Source organism: Protopterus annectens, chromosome 14.part0 (assembly GCF_019279795.1).
Source record: "Protopterus annectens isolate FY-2018-M chromosome 14.part0, PAN1.0, whole genome shotgun sequence".
NCBI classification, from domain to species: Eukaryota; Metazoa; Chordata; order Ceratodontiformes; family Protopteridae; genus Protopterus; species Protopterus annectens.
In genome coordinates, this window is record NC_056748.1 from 1162952645 (window position 1) to 1162976538 (window position 23894).

Consider the following 23894-nt stretch of genomic DNA (forward strand, 5'->3'; position numbering starts at 1 on the left):
AAGTCTAATTGTGCTTGATTCCCCTCTGTCCTTCCACCCAGGATGGGTATGTTTATCCACTCCTGCCAGCACCTAAGACACCTGGACTGCTAATCAAACCTGGGTCACCTACAGCGTAGTCCTGGCTTTATCCCTCTGTACCATGACACTGGTTTCCCTCTTATTTGTTATTACACTCGGAATCTATAGCTAAAAGATAAGGGACTCCAAAATTCAGGAATGTAACTGGTGTGATGGCCAAGAAAAACTAGGTTTGTTTGTGGATATCTTGCAGTTGACAAATCCTAGTTCACCAATGAATTGGTACAACAGTACCTATATTTATGGGGATGGGTTAAACTAATTGTCTGCTTGGTCTCTTCCTACTTATCCATAGCTATGGTTAAGTAGGAAGAGACCAAGCAGACAATTAGTTAAAAAATAAGAACACAGAAACTTATGGCTATGGACATGGACAGTAAAGTAAAGGAAGCAAAAATGTGTTTACTTCCTTCAGTACTGTACATAGATCAAGCATATGTTTACCAGCCAGAAGAAATTTTACGGATGATAACTAATAAAATAGCTGAAGAAATTGAGTAAGATGACATTCTTCTTATTGAACAAGGTGGTTTAGGACTACCTGATTAGAAAGGATACTTTAAAGCTGCACAACTGAGACTGATGGCTACAGATCAAAGTGGAAAAAGATAATGATGGATCAAAGTGGAAGCTTGAGGGATGCAGAGAGATTAGGGCTTTAAAAGCAAGCCCAAAAGGAGAAGAAAAATAAACAGAATATTACAATTATTGTAGCAGACAAACCAGCGAGGGAATGGAGAAAAGAGACTTTTCAGATAGGAATACATATAACTAAAGGCAAAGAAAAACAGGTAAGATATAGTAAGAAGTAACTGGAGGAAACTAAACAAGAGGCCAAGTGACTGGGAACAATAGGTTGGAAGGGAAAAGTGACAGAGTGGGAAGAAGCCATGCAAGTCAAGGAATGTACTTCATATCCAGGATTACTGGCAGAATATTGAAAAAGAAAGACTGAGATCAGAGTGAAAGACTAGTAGGTTTTAGTGGAATCAAGAGCAGAAGATGCTATTAAGATAATTAATAAGGCAAATAAACTGTTACTTGATAATTATTAAAAAAGAAAACGGGATATTAAAAAGACTGGGAGGGAGGATTAGAATGACAAAAAAGGCAATGGGTGGAAATGTAAGCCCTTAAGTATGCTATGAAGTCGAAAAGATTTAGGATGTTTGCATGAAAATAATTAAACAGGTACTTTTATACTCTAAGTAGGTTTCTGACATTTCCCCTCAAGCAAAAAGCAGATGCTATAGATGTGAAGGGAATGACAGGGAAATGTGGGAACACATTGTTTGGAATTTGTGGAGTTATCCGAGTTGGTGTCCAGGTTTAAAAATGTTGAGACACTGTAAGGTCTTAGTACGTTTAATGTTGTTAGTAGCTAAAAAGGCAATTGCATGAAAGTGGAAATCAAACATGAAATCAGCTATAAATGAAGTACTGAATATTTTTAAAGACTGTAAAATATCTAGAGCTGGGATCATTAAAAGACGGGGCACATACACAGAAATTAATTTCTGTCAAATCTTGCTTGGCTAAGTAATTTAATTTCTGTTAGATCCTCACAATCTCCCCTAGATGCATCTTAAATAGCATGAAGCATGACTTAGCCACACCTCAAAATCCATAAGTCTGACCATCATGGAAAGGCTTATCATAGAACTAATCAATAAGGACACATGGAAACTCCAATGCTAGACCCATCTCAGTTTGGATTCACAGAAGGGCAAGTCATGCTTACTCAACTTGGTTGACTTTTTTGAAAAGGTCACCAAACCAATGGATGAAGGTAAAAATTAAAATGGATGAGACATTGTAAGGCTTTACTTACCCGCATACCTCAACCTAGCCAAAGCTTTTGAAACAATCACCCAATCAGGCATTGTAGAAAAACTAAATAAATTGAGAATAAACCCTTTTGGACACATGAAATCAAAATAGGGGAAGTTAATGCTCCAGGACCTCTCCTGTTCGGCATCTACTTCTCTGAAGTAAAAGCCAGCACCAAAGGGCACTGGCTAAGTTAGTGTTTGACTGCATGCTAGAATCAGTCACTGAATCCCTAAATGATTTAATTTAGCCTTCCTGTAGGAAGGTTTGTCCCAAATCACTAACTGGTGCCAAAATCATGGATGAAACGAAATGCCAAAAATTGCAGTAAAATATCCTTTGTGAAGTAATCTAACCCAGGGATCGATAACATGCTCCCAAGAGTTGACCCAATTGTTCAGAATTGGGGAACCTAAGTGGATGTGACCTAACTTTCGACCAAGATGTGTTCACTGTCATAATTCTTTCTCCACTGCAGCTTATAAACAAACAAACGGATTGTGCCAAGATCTAGGGATGTCATTGTCTCCTCACTTTCCCAGTCATTGAGTGTAATGACCCCTTAGGCATGTATCTGTCCAGACACATGCAACAACTAGAAAGCACAGAGAACCTTTGTTAAAAGGATGCAAAGTCTAACAATATGTCCTACATGGAAACACTCAAATCCTATTCTACAGATTCCATACAAGGCATCCTCTGACCCAATACTGATAGATTTACTGGACATCAGCAAGTCAAATGGCATCAGAAAAACTCAGATCTAAGCCACCTCTTCAACATTAAAAGACTGTTTGGAGGGGCAGGTTTATTTCACAGAGGATGCCACTGCTCTGGAACAAACTCCTTATCCATGTAAAACAAAGCTTTTCCCTGTCCACATTCAAGTGGAATTTGGATCTATGGATGGGAAACAGAAAATGTAGAGCAGGACTGCATCCTGTAATCCTAATGGACAAAGGCAGCTCAGAAATGTTTTATCCCATGCATAGGTTCCCACAAATTATCTATGGCATGATACCTGTTATTCTCACTATCGAACATGGGATTGGTTAAGGCCAAAAATGGGTTAGTTTAAGTCAAGCACAAAAAGGGAAACTAGCTAGGCTTAAAATAGCCTGCTAGGACAGCTAGCCACTTACATACGAATGTATGAACGCTAAAATAATACTTAAGCAGAGGACTAAAATAAGTAGGTTGGTAGAAAATGAAAAGTGTATGACTATGCTCTAATGCACTGCATACATAATGCATGTATATGGTAAATAGAAGGGGTTATTGTGATTTTTTTTCATTGTTATTAAAGTATACAAGTTCATGTTACAAATTTAACAATATGATAAACAAAGCTGTTTATGAAAAAAAAAGAAAACAATGAAGGAGAGGCATAATATTGAAGACATGACTACAGACAGATGTTGTCATGAAGGAAGCACCTCTCTGGAGACCTGACTGCAGTCAGTTACTAATCCTACTTCCCTTTCATATAAGAAAAGGCAGGAAACAATTAATCCGTAACATTGGAATGCCAAGTCTACCAAAGTATGAAGAATTAGTGGGATCCCTGTCATGTGAAGCCTCTCTAGGGGTGTCACCATTATGGCTGAAGATGAACTTTACAGGAATGGGAAGGACTAAAAGACAAAGTGGAGAATACCACGACATTTCAGCCACACTTAAATTGCCAGAGTCAATTGTGCTTTCAGAATGGAGGTATATCCTCTATCCTGAATGAAAAAGCTATGATGAATGTGCAATCACAAGAGATCATCACATTCTAAGGTCCTGATAACCCAGAATATGTACATATTGTCACTTGCTACAAGGGGGTTGTGGCATTGTCAAACCAGCTAAAGAAAAAAGAATATTGGTAGTAAAATGTGACTGTAAGAATCAATACATTCCTAATTTATGACTTTAGTAGTACAGCTGAGCAACACTTAAGACCAATACTCATCACGAGTAAATTAATGATTAATAGTAGATTAATTAACACATCATTACTGCAACTCAGGCATACTGATCATTTAAATATGAAGCAGAATGACATTTCATTTCGATAATAAACACAAATGTAAATTTATGAAAGACAAATTTTACAATCTATTTCTACCATATGGTCAACAGAACAGTCACCTGTGGTCACAGAGGAAGATAGCACCGTAATCATTCTGATGGCGTATTACTCTGCCAATGGCCTGGTTTACAGCCCGTAATGCTTGCTGTCGGTACCACTCCTGGCCTGAAAGGTACTACAAAACAAAACAAAAAATATAAAGAACACACATTATGGTCAGAAGTACAGGTAAGCAGAATAACACAGATCTTTAGTCATTGTCAAAATAAATACAAAAAATAAAACAGAACTTATATCATGAAATATCACCTATTCTAGCTACACAAGCCTCTTTAAATACCAGAAAAAAAAATCAAAGAATCCCTACAAAATGAGGTGTATGTAACTGGAAGTACGTACTTATTACATGTTTTATCCTTTATGCACTTCTATCGAACCATGCTGAAACAAACATTTTCTGTGACAACCTAAAGACCAAAGCTATTCTAAACGGTTGAAACTGTACTCTGTTCAGGACCAAGCTCATAAAACCCATAACTGCTCGAACTGAACAAATAAAATTCCAAATAATTGGTTCTCTGGGGGGAGGGGGGCACTCCACAGTATGTGGAATCATGTGAAAATCAAGGCAATTGAGTCATTTGACCATTTTACAGTTTGCCAGTGCCTACCCTTAGAAAGCATCTCCTCTCGCAAGAAGTGTCAGGCCAGTCAAGATCAGGATGAATTTGTGAATACCCATTGAATCATCCAGGCCCCATCTAAAGGAAGATATCATACTGCTTAATCTGCAGAGGTAAGGAAGCTGCTGAATAATGGACTTCTCTCTCCACAGTGTTTTACTTATCAACTGGTTTAGATTTAGATCCTTTGTGCTAGTAACAGTGGGAGTATTTCATTTTTGGACATACAAAAGATAAAGGATCACTTGTCTGTGATGGCTCAGAAGGCAAGGCAAGGCAAGACAGACATTTCCCTAAACTGTCTATAATATGCTGAGTATAGGAACAGTGCTTCTAGTCTTTTCTGGTAGCTTAGTGATTTTAAGCCAGTGATGATCTTGGTTAGGAACCTTTTGGGCCTTTCTAGTTTGCTCCATATCTAGTATGGTACATCCCAAAGGGGATGTTTTATTTAATAATTTACCTAATCAGTGCCAAATAATGACCTCCCTAGATCTGGAATATGTTCCCTTGACAATTAGCTGCACCATGTAGAAGGACTTTCTGACAAATGTTACACGATTAAAGTGGAGGCAATTACTGAACTTCCTAGATGGCTGCATAATGTAACAGCTTAATTCTGGCTTTCCCAGTCTGAAAAAAGAAGCTTGCAGAAAAGGCCAGTGGTCCTAAATTTCTGGGTAAATTTCAGTAACTGGCCAGTAGGTGCACTGCCTGGATTCCAGGAAAAAATAAATATAAAGGACCTGGAGGAAAATCATCTATAAAAGGTGAGAAAAAACACAGACTGGGAGGCGTACTGCAGTTCTTCAGTAGGAAGCAGTGCAAGTTCCACACACAACTTCCAGTAACCTAGAGGAGAGTATAAAGCATCTGCACATAGACCTTGTTAAAATAAACGAAACCCTGATGGAGTATATCAACACAAACAATAAAAAGCTGGAAAAATGGAAGAAGCTTTGAACAAATATTCAGATTAGGTGACAGAACTGCAAAACGCAGAGGCGGAAATGAAGAAAAGGCTGTCTGAATATCAGACTACACAAGAAAAGATGTTTAAAAAATAATAGAATTAGAGGACAGAGCACGTCATGAAAACCTGAGATTTTATGTTGTACCACAGAAGTTGGAAAGAACAGACTGTATTAATTTTATGAAAGGACAAATAACCAACTGGATTGGCATTCTACAATGGGAACTTAATTAAAAGGGCACTTTGTGTGTTTGCTCCAAATCTGGTTACTAGAAAACAACCTAGACCTTTAATAGTAAACATGCAGTCTTATTGGCAGAAGGAGTTGATTCTGACAAAATTGTGGAAGAAGGAAAAAGAGCTAAAAGTGACAGACAGTAGAGTGTTTGTAGAGAATGACTACTCAGTGTACACCAGGCAGAGGAGTAAATATATTCCATTATTTACGGAATGTTGAAAAGCAGGCTTGAGATTCAAACTGCTGTATCCAGCCATCTTCAAAGTGTTTTTTCCCTAGAGGGACAAAATAATTTTTGATGAAGTACATGCCAAGGAGGAAATACAAACATTTTGTCTAACAAAGGGTGAGCTGTGAAACAGGAGGAGGTTCTGCTGCATGTTCAACTGGTGATAAGGACTATAGAGGGACTGAGCCTATGAAACAAAATGCCTGAGAGAAGAAAGAAAACATAAAAGTTGACTAGAAGAATGGAGAATACATTGGAAGTGAAACAGAGACAGGAATTGGGAGACAAAGTTGACCAGGATTAAAGCTTGTAACATGGAAATCAACAAAAGTGGCATGACAAAGCAATCATTATATTTGTGAAACATGACAGAACAAGACTTTGTTAAACTTGTAGGATACTTTAAAGTATATACCCTGCTTCTTGTTATTAATGTTCAGAGAATAAAATTGGTAAGAAAATGACAAATGTGGGATTAAATAGCAACAATTATACTTGTGAAACAATGCAAAATAAGTGGATTGGAAATATTAGATTTTTGTGGATTTTGCTAAACTTGTAGGGGAGACTAAGGCATATGCACTACTTTATGTCATTAATCTTTTGAGAACTGCTCAGAGAGGAGAGAAGGAGTGAGAAAGTTAACCCTAAATAAAACAAGTTTGTTTTTTTTTTTTTTTCTTAATGGTACTATTTAAATGCTGCATGACTTTCTTAGCAAGCTATAATGTAAAGTTTTCTCAGTCTTTTTTATGTGATGGGGATACGAATATAAACAGGTGTTTTTTTTTCTTTTTCTCCCTTCTCTCTTTTTCCTTTTACAGTTTTAAGAATTGCAGCCACTGCAATGTAAAGGTAGAAAAAAGGAAGAAAGGAAAGGTCTGGTTAAGAGAGCATGACAAAAGAAACATTAGTGTGCTTTTTCTCATACTTGCATAGGGAAATGACTGGGTGAAGGCCCTTGGCTTTATCTATCAACAAGTTTACTACAAAGCAAATAAATGAAAAATATTGAATATTATAAGGTTTTTTTCCGGTAAACAAGGTATCTGTGTCAGTTTGTGTCTGGTTTGCATGTCACCAAAAGACAATCTAATAAAGAGAAATGGCTTGGAGAAATTTTTACTGAAAGCATTCAAGTGTTGCCTCAACTGGGAGAGCTATATAGATAAGAAAAAAAACAGGTAGCACAGGCAGTACCATGCGTCTTAGCAGGAAAAAACATTTGTCTCTAGCCTGTGGGTGTAGCTACGAGTTCAGAAATTTTGTTCGTATTATGTACATAGTTTTGTGTGTTAAGTTAAAAGGTTTTAGGGAGGACTGGTGGTGTGTATGTTTGAGGGTTTTCAATAAAACAAAAAGGTCTGCAAGATGTGACATAGGTTCAAATGGAGAAGACAAGAAATAATTGTATAAAAGATTTGCCCACCAAACTGTCCATGCATGTAACACAAGACTGGAACTAGACATTTAACAAAAAAGCTATTATATATAAAAGGTGAGAATAATAATCCCTCAAGAATATGTCTGTTTCTATAATGTCTTTAAACATTAATGGTCTCACAGACAAATACAAAAAAGACAGACTAGTCCCCCAGGATTCAATATCAACTATACTAAGTGTATACCATTCTGCGTGAACAGACAACACAGACATAACTTGCACATTCTTCCTCCAAATTTTAGTTTTCCAACTGATATTTTTGTAGCTTTAAACATTGGCAGGGATTCATAAAGGTTACCACAAAGTGCAGACTATATGGGGAAAAAAACTGATAAAGATCTGGAAAGTACTATTTAACAGTATTTTAAGTGGAGGGGAAGTACCAGCATCCTGGAAGACGGCAGTGGTAACGGTGATACCCAAAAGAGAGTAAAGATTTATTGGATCTAGCTTCATACAGGCCCATTTCAATACTAAAAGTACAGTTTTGTACCTACCATAAATGTAGATGTTCGAGGATCCACATTGCTGCAGTCCTTACTATTGGGTAGTCCGCTGTCCAGTCGGCCCGAATACCAGAGTATATGGCTGACGTCGGTCAGGGCGCATTAGACTGACGTCAGTACGTCAGGGTACTAATGCGCATGACCGACGTCATATCCTCAGTCTTTTCTTGCCCCAGATGTCAGAAGACCCTAAAAAGACAAGGCCCAAAATACCTGCACCAAAAATATGTACAATATATACAAAAATATATACAAAAATATCAGCATATAACCTCACCTACACAACCACCCCTAAACAGAGAGGGGAAGGAGGGAGGGTAAATTGGACTGCAGCAATGTGGATCCTCGAACATCTACATTTATGGTAGGTACAAAACTGTACTATGTTCTTCGCTCCACATTGCTGCAGTCCTTACTATTGGGTAGAATCCCAAAGCAGAGGTAAGGGAGGCTGGCAAATCATAAAGAAGTAGGAGCTGACAACATGCCTTGCAAAACAGCTGTGGCAAAACCAGCCCTAGACTTAGAGTAGATAGGAAGGTGATAATGCTTAGAGAAAGTATGCACTGAACTCCAAGTAGCCGCCTCCAAAATATCCTTAGTTGCCACCCCCCTTAGAAATGCTGTTGAAGTGGCAGTAGCCCTAGTGGAATGAGGCCTAATCCCAGCTGGAATCTCCTTGCCATGATGGGAATAACAAAATGCAATGCAAAACCCAATCCACCTAGAAATAGTTTGTTTTGACACAGGCTTGCCCTGAACTCAAAGCAAAAGAAACAAACAACTGCTGAGACTGCCTAAAATCCTTAGTCCTGCTTAAATAATAACGCAATTGCCTGTGTACATCTAAAGTGTGCAAAATCTTTTCCCCTTTATTTTGGGGGTCTGCATAAAAAGTAGGCAAATGAATAGTTTGGTTTAAAGCCACACTAGAAACCACCTTAGGCATAAAGGAAGGATTAGTACGTAATGATACCCTATCCTTATGGAAAATCAAAAGGGCTCTACTGCCATAAGGGCCTGCAACTCAGACACCCTTCTTGCAGAAGTAATAGCCAACAGAAAAGCAGTCTTCCATGACAAGTATTTCAATTCAGCAGTAGCCGAGGCTCAAAAGGTTGTAGAGTAAGTTTTTCCAACACAAAATTGAGATCCCAAGCAGGAGTAGGAGCTCTACGTGGGGTCTTATATTCTTTGCCCCTCTAAGAAACTGCTTGAACAAAGGATGCGAAAACAATGGTGGGTCACAATCATAGTGAGCTGAAATTGCTGCAGCATGAATCTTAATGGAAGAGAAGGACAAACCTTTGTCCAATAACTCAGTAAGATATTGAAGAGCCACACTCAAATTAGGCTCAGAAATCTCCAAATTCTTTGCTGTACTCCAAAATAAAAATCTCTTCCATTTTTCTGCGTACACTTTCCTTGTACTAGGTCTTCTAGCTTCCATAATCACATTTAAAACTTGTTGAGGAAGTTGAGACCTGCTGTGTTTCAACACAGAATATGCCAGGCTGTTAGATGAAGAGAGTGAAGCTTGACATTGAGCAGATGACCGTCCTTCTGAGATAACAGATGAGGAATCAAAGGTAAAGGCCATGGAGGCTTCCTTACCAGACTCCTTAGTAGTGGGTACCAGTGTTGCCGAGGCCAAGCTGGAGCTATCAAAATCATCCTTGGCTTGTCTTGTCTGACTTTTAATAGCACCTTTGGAAGAAGAGGCAGAGGTGGAAAGGCATACACATGAAGGTTTTTCCAACTGAAAGACAGAGCATCCACTTTCCAAGCTGTGTGATGAAACCCCTTTGTGCAAAACTTTGGCAGCTGGTGGTTTAGTGGAGAAGCGAACAGATCTATGTCTGGAGTTCCCCATGACACTGTCAATTTCTGAAATACATGAAGATCCAGTTTCCACTCGTGGGGATCCATGATTTGTCTGCTTAACACATCTGCTAAGGAGTTCTGTGCTCCGGCAGAAACCTTGCCTGAAGAGTTAGTTGCAAGCTTAGCGCAGTCTCCCATAAAATCATTGCTTGCCTGCATAGAGGATAAGAATGTGTTCCCCCTTGCTTGTTGATGTACCACATGACAGTTGTGTTGTCTGTTAGAATCAACACCTGCCCTGGAAGAAGTAACTCCTTGAAAGCCATTAATGCAAACTGGACTGCTAACATCTCCTTCATGTTGATATGTAGATGCTGTAGTCTGGCAGGCCACTTGTCTTGTATCCACTTTCCATTCAGATGAGCTCGGCAAGCAATGTCCGAGGCATCTGTCGTTAAAATCTGACTCGCCTCTGGCCGGGTCACAGAGAGTCCCTTGTTTAGGTGACATTCCTGAGCCCACCACAAAAATTCTTTTGAAGGCAAGGTATTATTTGAATGACAGTGTCCAAATCCTGGCAGTGCTGTGTCCATACATTTTGAGATACCATTGTAGCTTCCTCATATGCAGTTTGGCATTGGGAAGCACCAGAATACAAGATGCCATGAACCCTAATGCTTGAAGGACTGTCCTTGCAGTCAGCACGGACTGATGAGATAGTTGATGGAAGTAAAGTGATAGACTCTTTTGTTTGTCCGGGGTTAAAAAGGCCATCTGGGCTGCTGTATTCAGTCTCACACCCAGAAAGCACATGTCTTGAGAGGGTACTAGACTGGACTTTATTTCGTTCACAGAATACCCTAGGCATCTTAGCACTGCTATAACATATTCCAGATGCTGTAGAAGGTCTTCCTTTTCTTGTGCCAGAATCAGGCAGTCGTCCAAGTAAGGATAGATTTGAATTCCTTTTAGCCTGAAGTAAGCTATCACTGGAGCCAGAACCTTTGTGAATACTCTGGGCGCAGTAGATAAGCCAAAGGGCAATGCAGAGAACTGATAATGAGAATTTCCAGCTCGAAAACGCAGATACTTCCTGCAACTCAGTCTTATAGGCACATGAAGGTAAGCTTCCTTGAGATCTAAAGTTACCATCCAGTGATCTTTGCCCAGCAGAGGTAAAAGCTGTTGTAACGTCAACATCTTGAACTTGGGAATGTCCAGATAAGTGTTGAGGATAGATAAATCCAAAATTGGTCTCCACGTGTTCCCCTTCTTTGGTACTAGGAACAGGCGAGAATAAAATCCTAGGCCCCTTTCTGATACAGGGACTGGCTGAATGGCCCCTATTTGGAGTAACTGAGAAATTTGCTTGTGAGCCTCTTTCCTTTGTGGAGGAGGAACGTCTGGCATGCCTTTGAAAGGGGCAATGTATGGAAATAAAACCTGTAACCGTGGTGAATGATATCCAACACCCATCTGTCTTGAGTAATTAAATCCCAATTTTCCTTGAAAAGAGACAGTCTTCCTCCCAAAGGAGCTGCCAGGCGAGAATCTACTGGCAGCTGAAAAGGCAGGTCATTGGGTCTGTTTACGAAAGGACTGACCCCTGCCCTCACCAGAAGTCTGAGCAGGTGAACTCCCTGTTCTAGGCCTAAAAGAACCTTGAGCTCTGCCCCTACCACGTCTAGACCTACCCCTAGACTGGGAATCATAAGCAGGATATGTCCATCCCTTAGTAGGCCAATTTCTACTAAACTTCGGTGGCTGCACCTGCAAAAAAATCTTTAACAGTTTGCATAGACTTAGCTTTGTCCTCCATTTTCTTTAAAACTGCTTCCACAGGCGAACCAAACAACACATCAGACTGTAAAGGAGCATCCAAAATCCTTGTCTTAACATGCTCAGCTAAATTCTGATCCCTCAACCAGGCATGCCTGCGAAGAACAGAACTAGTGGCAGCCACCCTCGAGGAGGCTTGTACAGCATCAAAACCACATTGCAAAGAATGCTTACCCACTTGTTCAGACACATGAACTAAATCCAGCAACTCTTTACACTCAATACCTTCCGCCAAAGCATCCACCTTAGATTTCAGTTGTGAAAGGAGATAATTTTGATATTTAAGCATGTGAAACTGACAATTCAACGCCTCATGGCTAAAGTGGAAGAAGTATACACTTTCTTTCCCCATCTATCCAAAGCCCTTGCCTCTTTATCAGTGGGAACAGGGTTTTTAACCACAGAGGCCTTAACACCTTTAGGTCCCTGAGAAACAGTTTCCGGGTCTGCCCTAGGACTCTTAAAAGATACTTATGAGCTTCAGGCACCCTATAGTACCTATCAGGTTTAACAGGAGCAGGAGGCAAACAATCAGGGTTCAGGGGAGCCTCTGCAAATACATCTTCAATCACATTCACCACAGGAGGTATAGCTAAGGGCCTATGCTGGGGCAAAACAAGAATTCCCTAAGCCTTTTCCTGGAATCAGAGTAATCCTGGCCTTCCCATTTAAAGTGCTCCCTCATGGAATGCAGAGTCTCTGAAAATGAGAAATCCTCAGGAGGAGAAGCTGTAGGAGTGGAATCATCCACATCAGAATCAGAATAAGGAGGATACTCCTGCAAATCTTCCGCAGAAGACTCAGAAGCCTCTGAACACTGTTCAAAACTATCAAACTCCGGTTCCACCCTAGGCCTCTTATCAGGAGGGGGCATAGAACCTCTAATCATAGTAATCAAATCTTCTGCCATTCTAAGCATATGTTTCTTAGGCACAGAACCTGAAATGCTAGGAGAAGCCCCCACTGAAGCTGAACTTGGCCTACCTCTCAAAGAAGTTTTGGCAACAGAAGGAGAGGCTCTAACTACCTTGGGAAGAGAGGGAAGAACAGTTACCTGAGAAGCCCCCTCAGCCTGGCCTACCTCCTGAGAAGGCACATCCTGTAACAGTAAAGTCTCTGCCTGAGACTCCAAAGAAACTCCTGGCAAAACCTCTGGCTCCACTGAGCCTTCTAAAGAACCGACGTCCGGGACTGCCGGTTCATCAACCCTAGGCTTCGCTGTTTTGTCCTTGCGCTTCTTGGACGAAGCGGGCGTCGGAGCATCCGACGGCATTTTATAATTGCAACGCTTCCCAAACACTAACCTGGCACAGTCTAACCGTCTCTTAATAGTGCGTTTGTTAAACCTAGCACAAGAGCGACATCCAACAACGTCGTGCTCAGGCCCTAAACAAGGTATACACAAGGTATGGTAATCCCTATGAGGTATCTGTTTCCCACAAGAAATACAGTTATTCACTTTTTCTGACATCCGGTTAAATACAGAAGCAAGAAAAAACCAAAATGTTCCCCAACGGGGTACCTAGCCAACTCTGATTCGGTCTGAAACTCCGGCTTCGGAAATATTTCAGAACGCCAACCTGCACTCGCAAAACTGCTTCTGCATCGGACCATGCGGCAAAAAAGACTGAGGATATGACGTCGGTCATGCGCATTAGTACCCTGACGTACTGACGTCAGTCTAATGCGCCCTGACCGACGTCAGCCATATACTCTGGTATTCGGGCCGACTGGACAGCGGACTACCCAATAGTAAGGACTGCAGCAATGTGGAACGAAGAACATCCATGATTATAAAGTGTATTTCTATAATGACTAAAAGAATGGCAAAAGTTATACCAAAACTGATAGATATGGATCAGTGTGGTTTTTGGAGGGGAGGCAAACATTTGACGACTTTAACAGAACAATGATGTTCCCGAGGGCAGCAGAATGCAAGTAAGTACCACTTCTATTGGAGATTCTTGATGTAGAGACAGCATTTGACAGAGTACACTGGGACTTTATGAGCAGGGCAATAGAAGCATTTGCTTTTCCTTATACAATAAGGCTGATTAGAAGAATATATGAGGGATCGCCGGTGTGAATTAAAGTGGGTGGGGTCCTGTCCGATAATTTCTACTTGAGTAGAGGAACCAGACAGGGTTGTCAGTTTTCCCCTTTGCTGTTTGCATTACATTTGGAACCACTGGCAAAGAAAATAAGGGACTCAAATTCAAGAATATAACTGGTATGGTAGTCAGGAAAAGCTGGCTTTATTTGCAGATGATATTTTATACATGACAAACCCAGAAAGGGACATTACAGTGTTGTGGAACATTTTAAGACAGTTTCAAATCTTCTCAGGATACAAAAATTAATGAAGCTAAAACAAAGGCAATAGCGGTAAATTAGGTATCCACACACAAATTGGTCCAACATTATCCATATTTATGGGGACATGACAAAATGAAGTATTTAAGAGTATGGATTAGAAACGAGACTGTGGTGGCAGCTAATGATATGTGGGAAGACACAAAACAGAAGATAATACAAAAATCAAAATCATACAGAATATTATATTCATAAAATAGCAGGGAGTATTCTAAGAACCAAACCAGCACTAGAAGAGAGAAGAGAGATTTTGACAATAGGTATGACTGTGGTCAGGGATATAGATAATATGGGCAAAGGGGGGCTGGAATTTATTGGAGAAAACTGGCAAAGGAACCAAGGTATTGGGGGCAAATAACTAGAAAGGGAAATGTAATAGAATGGGAGGAAGCCAAGAATTTATTTAGACTACAGGTTAGAGATTGCCTTCCCTATCAAGAATTGATAGACTATAGGCAAAGAGATAGAAATAAGGGGCTCCTAAATGAAAGTCAAGCAATTACAGAGTTCTTAACAGAATCTAGAACAGAAGCTGCCATTAAAAAGGAATAATTAGTAAAGCTTATAAAATATTGCATGATATTTATAAGAATCAATTACATGAGCTTAGAAAGGACTGGGAAGACAGATTGGATAAGCAATTCACAGAGAGACAATGAGGGGATATATGTTATCTCCCATATATGCAACAAAGTCTGGAAGACTTAGGATTTTTACCTGGAAGTGTTAACATAGGTATTTTCATACCCCAAGTAAACTCCAAAGAATTTTTCATCAGGTAGATAGCAAATGTTGGAGGTGCGACAGTCGAGAAAGTGGTAGCTGGGAACATATTTTTTGGGAGTGTAATGAGCTGGCAGACTTTTGGGATTTCCCGCAGACAGCACTGTCAGAGATGCTGGGTGAGCAGATTGGACTGACTGAGGAGATGATTTTGAGTTATGCTGCAGAATCAGAACTGCCTAGACATAGTAAAGCCTTGCGGAGTCTAATTATGGTGGCTGCCAAAACAGCAATTACTAGAAAATGGAAATCAAAGTCTAGACCCACTTTACTAGAAGTAGTGAATATAGTAACAGATATAAAAAAAACTTAAATTGGGATCTTTACAAAAGGGAAGGAGCAAACTACATAGGAAAAAATGGGAATTGTAGGAACAATATATGCAGAGCAGGAATGAGGTTTAAGAGGCAGGATTTGAATGAGCCATATAATGCTAAACTGACAATGACTGAATGGTTTATAAGTGATGTATAATGCTTGCAACTACAGTTGTTTCAATGGTGTCTGTGATGCAAACTGCAACTAAAATGGTACCATTTTGCATGTTTTTTCATTTATATAAAAGTAAGATTGCCTTTGTCATATGTGAAAATTTAATAAAGATGTTTGGAAAAAAAGTGCAGACTACATGCACACGTACAGTAAGCTTACTAGAAAGCACAAAAATGTGATAAGAATGTTCTTGAATACATATCGTGTACACTTGATGTAGGCTTTATTGAATCTGGCCTATGAAGTACATTAAAAAATGTAAATAGTGTGGGTAGAAATAGCCAGGGAATTGTTATGGCTAGGCTTGTATAGGCCCTAGGGCTGATAGCCTAGTACCAACCTATGAACCTATGCATGAAAACAGCTATGCTACAAGAGACGCAGCTGGAAAGAACTGAACATATGAATTTGATATAGAAAGGTTTTCAGGATGGTTAGTCAGCACAATACCTGAGGCAAAGGAAGAGAGGAGTACTTATATTAATTGCAAAAGGAACACTAATAGTAATAGAAGATGATAAAAGAGACAATGGTACATTTGTAGTACTAAGGGGGTACTGGCAAGGGAGGAGGAATACACTGGCATGTACTTATATTCCAATGAAAACTGCTATAATGGAGCTTAAGAACATTCTGAGAGAAAAAAAAATAAGCGTTCAGCAAGGAATATTACTTATAAGTGGGGGGACTGGAATTTGATTTGCAACAGTGAAGATGTGTCGGGGGAGGGGTCCCAGAAAGGAAAATATAACAAAGGAGGCAAGATTTTTAAATAAATTTATGAAAATATTTGGCATGGAGGATGTGAATTCAATACTAGGAGTTTGGGATTGAATTCACATATTAATCCCCAAGATACAAAAACAGGGTTAGGCTAGACAGAATTTACATTTCATAGGAATACCTATACTCAGTAATCTCTTGACTCCCTACAACAACCTAAAACAACTTTGTTCTTCAGACAAACTACTAGTTAATACTACCAAACCCATTAATTCTGCAGGTAATAGCCTTTTTTTCCAACTCAGTTGGCAAAATATGGAACAACCTTCCATCAAATATCTCCTCTTTGCCGGCACTTCCACTCTTTAAAAAACAACTTGAAATTCATCTCAATAAACACTGGCTTTGCTCCTGTACCATCCCTGACTAACCTTCCTTCTTCCTTTCCTCTACCTTAATACCGCCTTCTCTACTACAGTATCCTGACTGACTTCATTTGACATCATATCTTTGTAGATATAACTAATCTCATATATGATAATTATAAAAAAAAAAAAAAAAAAAAACTCTTCAAGAGAATTTATGATCTTGTTATGGATTTTTTACTCCTACATGTATATTACTTTTATTAAAATCTTCATATCTTGTATGCTTAATGCTTTTATTTGTTATATTTTTGTATTCTCTAATCTTGTTTTAACCAATGGAGCTTTTCTCCCCGGGCCTCCACTGAAAATGGACATATATCCAGCTGGACTAGCCCGGTCAACAAATGTAAAATAAAATAAAATAAATAAAATAAAATAAAGTAACGTGCATTTAACTGAAGGTTTTTATACACAACCAATAACTATTAGATAAAACAACTGGACGTGGAATCTTTGGAAAAGGGCGGGATCAAACTGCATAGGAAAAAATGGGAAATGTGGGACCGGTACATGTAGAGGAGGAACAAAGTTTAAAAGAAGGCAGTATTTGAATGAGCTATATTAATGGCTGACCGACAATGGCTGGATATATTAAAAGTGATGTCTAATGTTTGCAAAAAAAAAAAAAAAAAAAAAAAAAAAAGTAGAGGCAATTATCAACCCAAGTGCTAAGGTCTCTAAAAGCATTTGCATTTTGAAGTAGGACATTGTCTATATTGTATACTGTGGAGGAGGGGTTCCTACCAAATAGGGTAATATGACACTTGCTGACATACACCAGATATTGATGAGTGTAAGTTCTTGCTGAATGGTCTGGGAGTCAGAGGGACATGTGACAATGACTCAAAGCATGCAGTTGTCTACAAAATTGGTTTGACAGAGGTTCATGGTCTGGAGATCAGAAAAGTAAATTTCAAACAATAGAGATTCCAGCACTGACCCTTGTGGAACACCAGTGGTCACCTTCATACGCTCTGATGAAGCACCAGCCATCTAAATCATGTGGGCTCCATCACTTAGCCAACTGGATATCCATTTAAGAATAGGGATGCATTTGTAATGCATTTAGCTCACTAGTGACGCTAGCCTAGGGAATGGAGTCAAATGCCTTGGTCAGGTCAAGGTATGTGTTATGAACAGCATAAATGATGTCAACAGCCTATGTTACCTTTTGAAGTTAACCAGATTCATTCAACTAGATCTACCCTTCACAAAGCCAAACTGCTGCCAGTTGTGATGAGGTTTTTATCATCAGTTTATCAAGTTAGTTATAGGAAATTTACGTACTTGGCATAATGCTAGATCCAGGTTATCTTTATCCATCTAGCTCAATGACTGTGTACTGGATTAGACTAACATCTGTCCTCGGCAACTTTTCCAGCTCTTGGATCTGGGGCTCAGGCTCCTCCCCTACCCATAATACCCTTCTTCCCCTGAAGTACCTCAGATAGTTTGTGTCCTCTAAACTGAAAACTGACATATGATCCAAAAGAAAAGATATCTGATAATCTTGCAAAAAAAAAAAAAAAAAACTTGGATAACAAAGACCAACACAGAGGTCTGATAATATCAGAAGGTCCTGTTCAGGTCTAATCAGTTCATTAAAAAGCAAACATGACAATCTGATAAGGCAGGAGGAGGGATGGATGTTGAACCAGATGGATGAACACAACATGGTGTGTTATCTGCCTGACCCAATGACTGGGACAGATTCCTCAGCTACTGCAATCTCTGGGTTGGTTCATGGAAGGATGTTTCAAAGTTTGGTGGACAAGACCCTGAATGTACTTCCAGTTGATAATGAGACACAAAAGTATGGACTGTGAGGATCATGTAGCTGCAGCACAAATGTCATCTATGGGGCTGTTATGAAAAAGGCAGTGAAGCCGCCACTGCTCTAGTTGAATTAACTTTACATCTATGAGGAAAAATGTCTTTTTGTCAGTATACAAAGGTAATGCAATTAGAAAGCCACTTGGACAGGGTAACTTTGAACACAGCTTGCCCCAACTTAACTCTTCAGAAGGAAATGAAACAGCTATCAGACATCCTGACTGCCTTGGTTTAACGTAAGTAAAATCTCAATTGACGTTGAACATCCAACAATTTTAAGATGTATTTACCTCTGCTACATAAAAGTGGAAAGAAGACTGGTAGATTAATAAGAGTGTTTTAAACAGCACTCAGATGCCACTTTCAGTAGAAAATTAGGATTAGTTTGTAATGACATACTATCTTCGTGAAAGATCAAATACGTTTTGCAGGACAAGGCTTGCTTTTCCAAAATTCTCCTGGGAGAAGTAATGGTTACAAGAAAGACAGTTTTCTAAGAAAAGAAATTCAAATCAAATAAAGCTGTTAGTTCAACAGGTGGCTTGATGATAGTAGTAATATGATCCTTAATGGGAGGTCTAAGCAAGAAATTCCCTTTATAAAGGCTTCTGATAACTTCAAAGCAGCAAAAGAATGGTGAAATTTCCTTGTATGAAAATAGGATATGGCTGTCATTTGAACCTTAATGGTAGAAAAATCAGCACCTTTGTGAAATAGTCCTGCTATGAAATTCAAAATAGAAGATAGTGGAGCTGAAAAGGGTCTTAGCCATATGAGTTAGCCCAATAAGTGAACCTCTTCCACTTGCTTTTATAAACCTTGTGTTAGATTTTTTTGAAAGGCAACAAGATGTTGACAACTTGAGCAGAAAGCCTGGCATCATTAGCTATCACTAGAATTAGAGACAGAGTATAAAGGATTAGCCCAGATAAAATCACTTTAGCTTGCAGATCTAGGAGACTGTCTCTCTCGGATACCCTCCCTGTGAGAGGAATAGACACCCCTTGTTGAAGTTTCTAGTAGTTTATTCAGTTTAACAGGTAGATGGATGAGTGCTCTAGATCTGCTAGCTAAAGTGATTTTATCTGGAAAAAATTTTTATACTGTTTCTTATTATTCTTCTCACCTTCTGGTTCGCAGGTGGGATACCAGACTTCACTCGAGCCCTCAGGATTACCTCGGTCATCACTGGATTAGAGGAACCTTGCAGTCAATTTTAGGGCTTTCAGGTCCTGGAGAGACCAGCCGGATGGATGGGACAGAAGATCTGTATAGGGATACAGCACCCATAGTGGATGCATCAGAAGAGGCCAAAGGAAGGGCAACCAAATCTGTCAAGGCCAAAAGGGAACAATGAGGATCATCACTGCCTAGCATCAAATGGCTTTCTGAAGAAATTTGGTTGCGAGATGAAAGGCGTACAGGAGACCCGGAAGAAATTTGTGGATCACAGCATACCTCAATGACTGACCCTCAGGGGGTACACTAAGGCAAAGTAGCTGCTGCATTTGGTGTTCAGACAGAAAGAAAACAGGTTGCAGCACTGCTGTCTTCAATGGCAGAAAATCACTGATGCCACTGTTTGATTGAGGGAATACTTGTTAGGCAGAAGAACAGAATTACTCAGCTGTCTGCCATAAAACTGGTACTCCTGGGATATGTATTGCCACCAGAAAGTGTGGAGAAGACATTGCCCATTGTCAAACTCTCAAGACCTCTCAACATAGTGGATACAAATGGGTTCCGCCCGCCTATGTACCAGACCACCTTCACGTTGTCCATCTGGATGGAAACCACACCTATGAGAAGAAAGTAATGGAATGCCTGCAACCCCAGCAAGATCACTTTCATTACCAAAATACTGATGTAAAGATTGGCCTCTGTACAGGATCATGTGCCTTGGACCATTTTCCCTTTGAAATGTCTCCCCAGAAGGGAGGCATCCGTGGTCACAGTGGCCAATGGGGCTGCAAATGAGAATGGCTGACCCAGTGAAATCTATGGGGAGCTCAGTCACCACTGAATACGGCATATTCTGACTTGTGTGAGTTGAATTGGGCTATATAATGGCTGATGCAAAATTGATCAATGAATTGGTAAGGTCCACTGAAAAACCTGCACATATCTTGCTTACAAGTCTACACTGACAGATGCAGCCACTGATCCTAGGAGATGAAGAACAAGCCTCGCAGGGAGATTGCTTGATGTAAGAACCTGAGGAGACAGCAGTATTCTGGATTGCAGAGTCTGGCTATCTGGGAATTGTGTGCAGGTGACTATAGATGAATTCTACTGACTGAGTTGGAATCAGCTGACTTTTTGCCAAATTTATTGTGATGACTATATGATAGGAGAACTGAAACAAGAAATACCTGCACTACATCAGCTGAACTCTGGTATTGATGGTAAGAAGCCAGTTGTCTAGATATGGGAACATCTGGAATCTGTGCAACCTTAAACAGTCTATTACAACTGCAATGCATTTGAACACCCACAGGGCTGTGGCAAGACAAAAGGGCAGTACTCTGAATTGGATATGGCTGGCTTCTGGCCGAAAGAAGAGAAACCTTCTGGACTGCTTCACCATAAGCATCATGAGTGAGTCTGTTGAGTGTTGAGCATATCATATCCAGTCCTCCTTACTCAATAGAGATAAGATGGACTGTACTGTAACCATCCAGAACTTCATCTGTTTGACAAACTGGTTTAAGTGACTTAGGTCCAAGATGGTTGTGAAGTCCTTTGTTTTCATCAGAGCCAAAGAGAACCTTGAACAGACTCTGGATCCTTGCTGGTATGGTGGAACCTCCTGGATAACTCTCTGTTCTTGCAGCTTTAAGACTTCTGTTGCTACATCCCTATAGCCAGATAGAATGCTCTGGGTTTTCTTTTTGTTGGAGGGAGGGAATAACACAGCCTCTGATGATTATCTTCTGCACCCAAGAATCCTACAGGATGGCTAGCCAGGGGTGAGGGTTCCAGAGATAAGTGCCCCAACTGCCTCCAGAATGTGGCAGTTGGGCCACTATTCAGGAGTGCTAAAAGGACTTCTTGCTAAAGCACCTTGAAACCCATGATTTTGTGGACCACTTTCACTACTAGGGTGACATCCATTGAATCTGATCCCCCCTCTGCCCATGGAGGTTATATAATCAGAAGTGTTCTGGGCAAAATTCTGGCATTCTCAAAACCAGAGCTTCTTTCCTCCCTTCTTGTTCCCAGAGAAGGTTCTTTGGGATGGGGAGTCAGGTGTGGGGGGGGGTGGAAAAATGAATCCCTACAGCAGATAGTCTTGCCCTTTTATTCTCTCTTGGATAGCATTTGTTTGACTTTGGGTCCAAAGAGTGTTGGCCCATCAAAGGAGGCATTCATGAAAGACATCTTAAAACTTTACACAATGTTGCACAGAGGCATACTGATGAATCGGAATGCCAGTACCTGCTGCTCTCGCCATGCCATCCATTATGTTAGAAAGTTGGCGCATGGGCACATTAGATATGGACTGAAGGGTAGAATGCTGGGACTACACCATCTTCTGGACTTCCACTAGCACACTACTCAAGAGAGACTTGGAAACTTCCTTAGTTAAATGTCTGAGGAAATGACTCACACATCAAGTAATTTAGTGCACAGAGAATAAATATCTCTGAAGTGTTATGTCCACTTACAATATCTGTCCAGCACCCAGGATACCCTTGTTAGAAGGACAGACAAAAGTGCTCTCTTTGGAAAGCACCTTCTTAGTGTCCACCTCTGCCACTGCCACAGCATAAACTAAGGGATGCTTGCAACAGTGAGCTCTATTTCCTGGTGATACTACGATCTTGTCAGGTTTCTTAGGAATTGCTTCCATCACACCGGGATCCTTCTATGCGCACTGACAGATCAGGTTAATGAGCTGATCAGTGGGCAGAACAACCCAGGCATTGTAAGCCACCCACAAATGCCTCCAAGAATACTAACTCCTCTTGAAATGGGGCATCAATTTTAGGATTATCTTCTGAGGGGGACCTAGGGAACCTCTTTAACTCAAGCCAGTGTCTCCTGTGATCAACTTCTGAGAGAAGTTTAAGTGCCTTCTCTTGCATGTATGTTTCCTGTGCCTTTCCTCTGGGGGTGGAGTCGGGACTGGAGCTTAGCAAGTGTGAAGAATCTCCTCTCTGGACCTGGGGAGGCCTTTTTCAAAAGCTTTGAATGCTAACATCAAAGTCAAAACTGAGGAAGGTCTCCCAGACCCAAGGTTCCTACGGAAGGAATATTTCCTGTTCCTGCTTGACTAAGCTCTGAAACTGACATTGGAGCCAAGCAGCCCAAGGCGAATGCTCTGAGGGGAAGAGATGTCTCCAAAAACCTTACCATCAAACTCACCCCCAAGCCACGAACCCTTGTCTCGGAGACCTTTTGTGCTCTGATGGAGCTGGAGTCAAAAGGATAAGGGAAGGAGACGTAGTAGAAGTTAAAGAAACTGTCAGCTCAGACATGAATCTGTCACAGGATGCATTCAGTGCCAAAGAACCCTAAGTCAAGGCTTGGAATGGGGAAGGAGAAAATAAGATGGGACTTGGTTGGGGCAGGCCCAGCAGGGTTTTTTTGGAGGGTGCCTAATGGTTAAGGTGTTTGCCTTACAAACACAAGGTGCAGGGTTTGAATCTCACATGGGATAATTGGCTAGGCTTAAAATGGCTCGCAAGGGCAGTTAGCCTAGTACTAACCTATGAACCCTGGATGGGGAGCTAAGAAGACTCCCATTTGAATCTTTGTCCAAAGAAACTTCCTCATCATACTACTGATGTCAGCTTTGGACAGACTTCTTGATAACTGAATAGACCGGTGGTCTTGAATTGCATTGTTGGAAAATATGTGAATGAAGTCTAGGATGTGCCAGCTCCAGAGAAAATCTACAAGGTGAGTACAAAGATCAGATCCATTGCTGTGGTTCTTGTTGAGATGCTGGATTCATTAATCTCAGAGCCTTTGATGCATGCACCAAATGTAGATCTGGATACAGAAATCTTTCTAGATTGTTCTTTCTATTTTTAATTCCTTTCCACCCTTTATCCTTCTCATTTTCCTTGTCGTTCTCTCAATCTCTTTCCTTCTTGGACTTGTCTGGACACTTGGACAAAGGAGAAGCTAAAGAAAAAGAAGCTCGAGAGGTCAAATTACCCATTTGAGCTGGGAGAAGACCGTATAAAACCAATTTGTTCCTACAGTCTACCAACATCCTCGTCCAAAAAGATACACACAATTCACAATCCACATTAAGATGACCAGCCTCAAAACAAAAGACACATTGTTCTTGTGGAGGGATCTCATGCCCACGAGCACTACATTTTTTAAATCCAGTGGCCTTGTCACACATGACATGACACCATGACCAAATACACAGAGACACACACATAATGGAGAAAACACCTGAAAGCTAACAAACTATAGCTGCTATGAAGAAAGGCTAACCACTCTAAAAAGACAAGAAGGAAATATAATATACACATGTGTATATATATATATATATATATATATATATATATATATATA

At 40.3% G+C, this 23894-nt stretch overlaps 1 protein-coding gene across 1 annotated transcript in view; it reads right to left on the reverse strand.

The window, feature by feature from the left end:
* Positions 1-23894, reverse strand: part of RTEL1 (regulator of telomere elongation helicase 1) — a gene marked incomplete in the record, with an annotated part of 4697248 nt that overhangs the window by 1852606 nt on the left and 2820748 nt on the right. Inside the window, 1 exon segment of the mRNA XM_044056976.1 lies at positions 4048-4163. Coding sequence (XP_043912911.1) covers positions 4048-4163 — 116 coding nt within the window.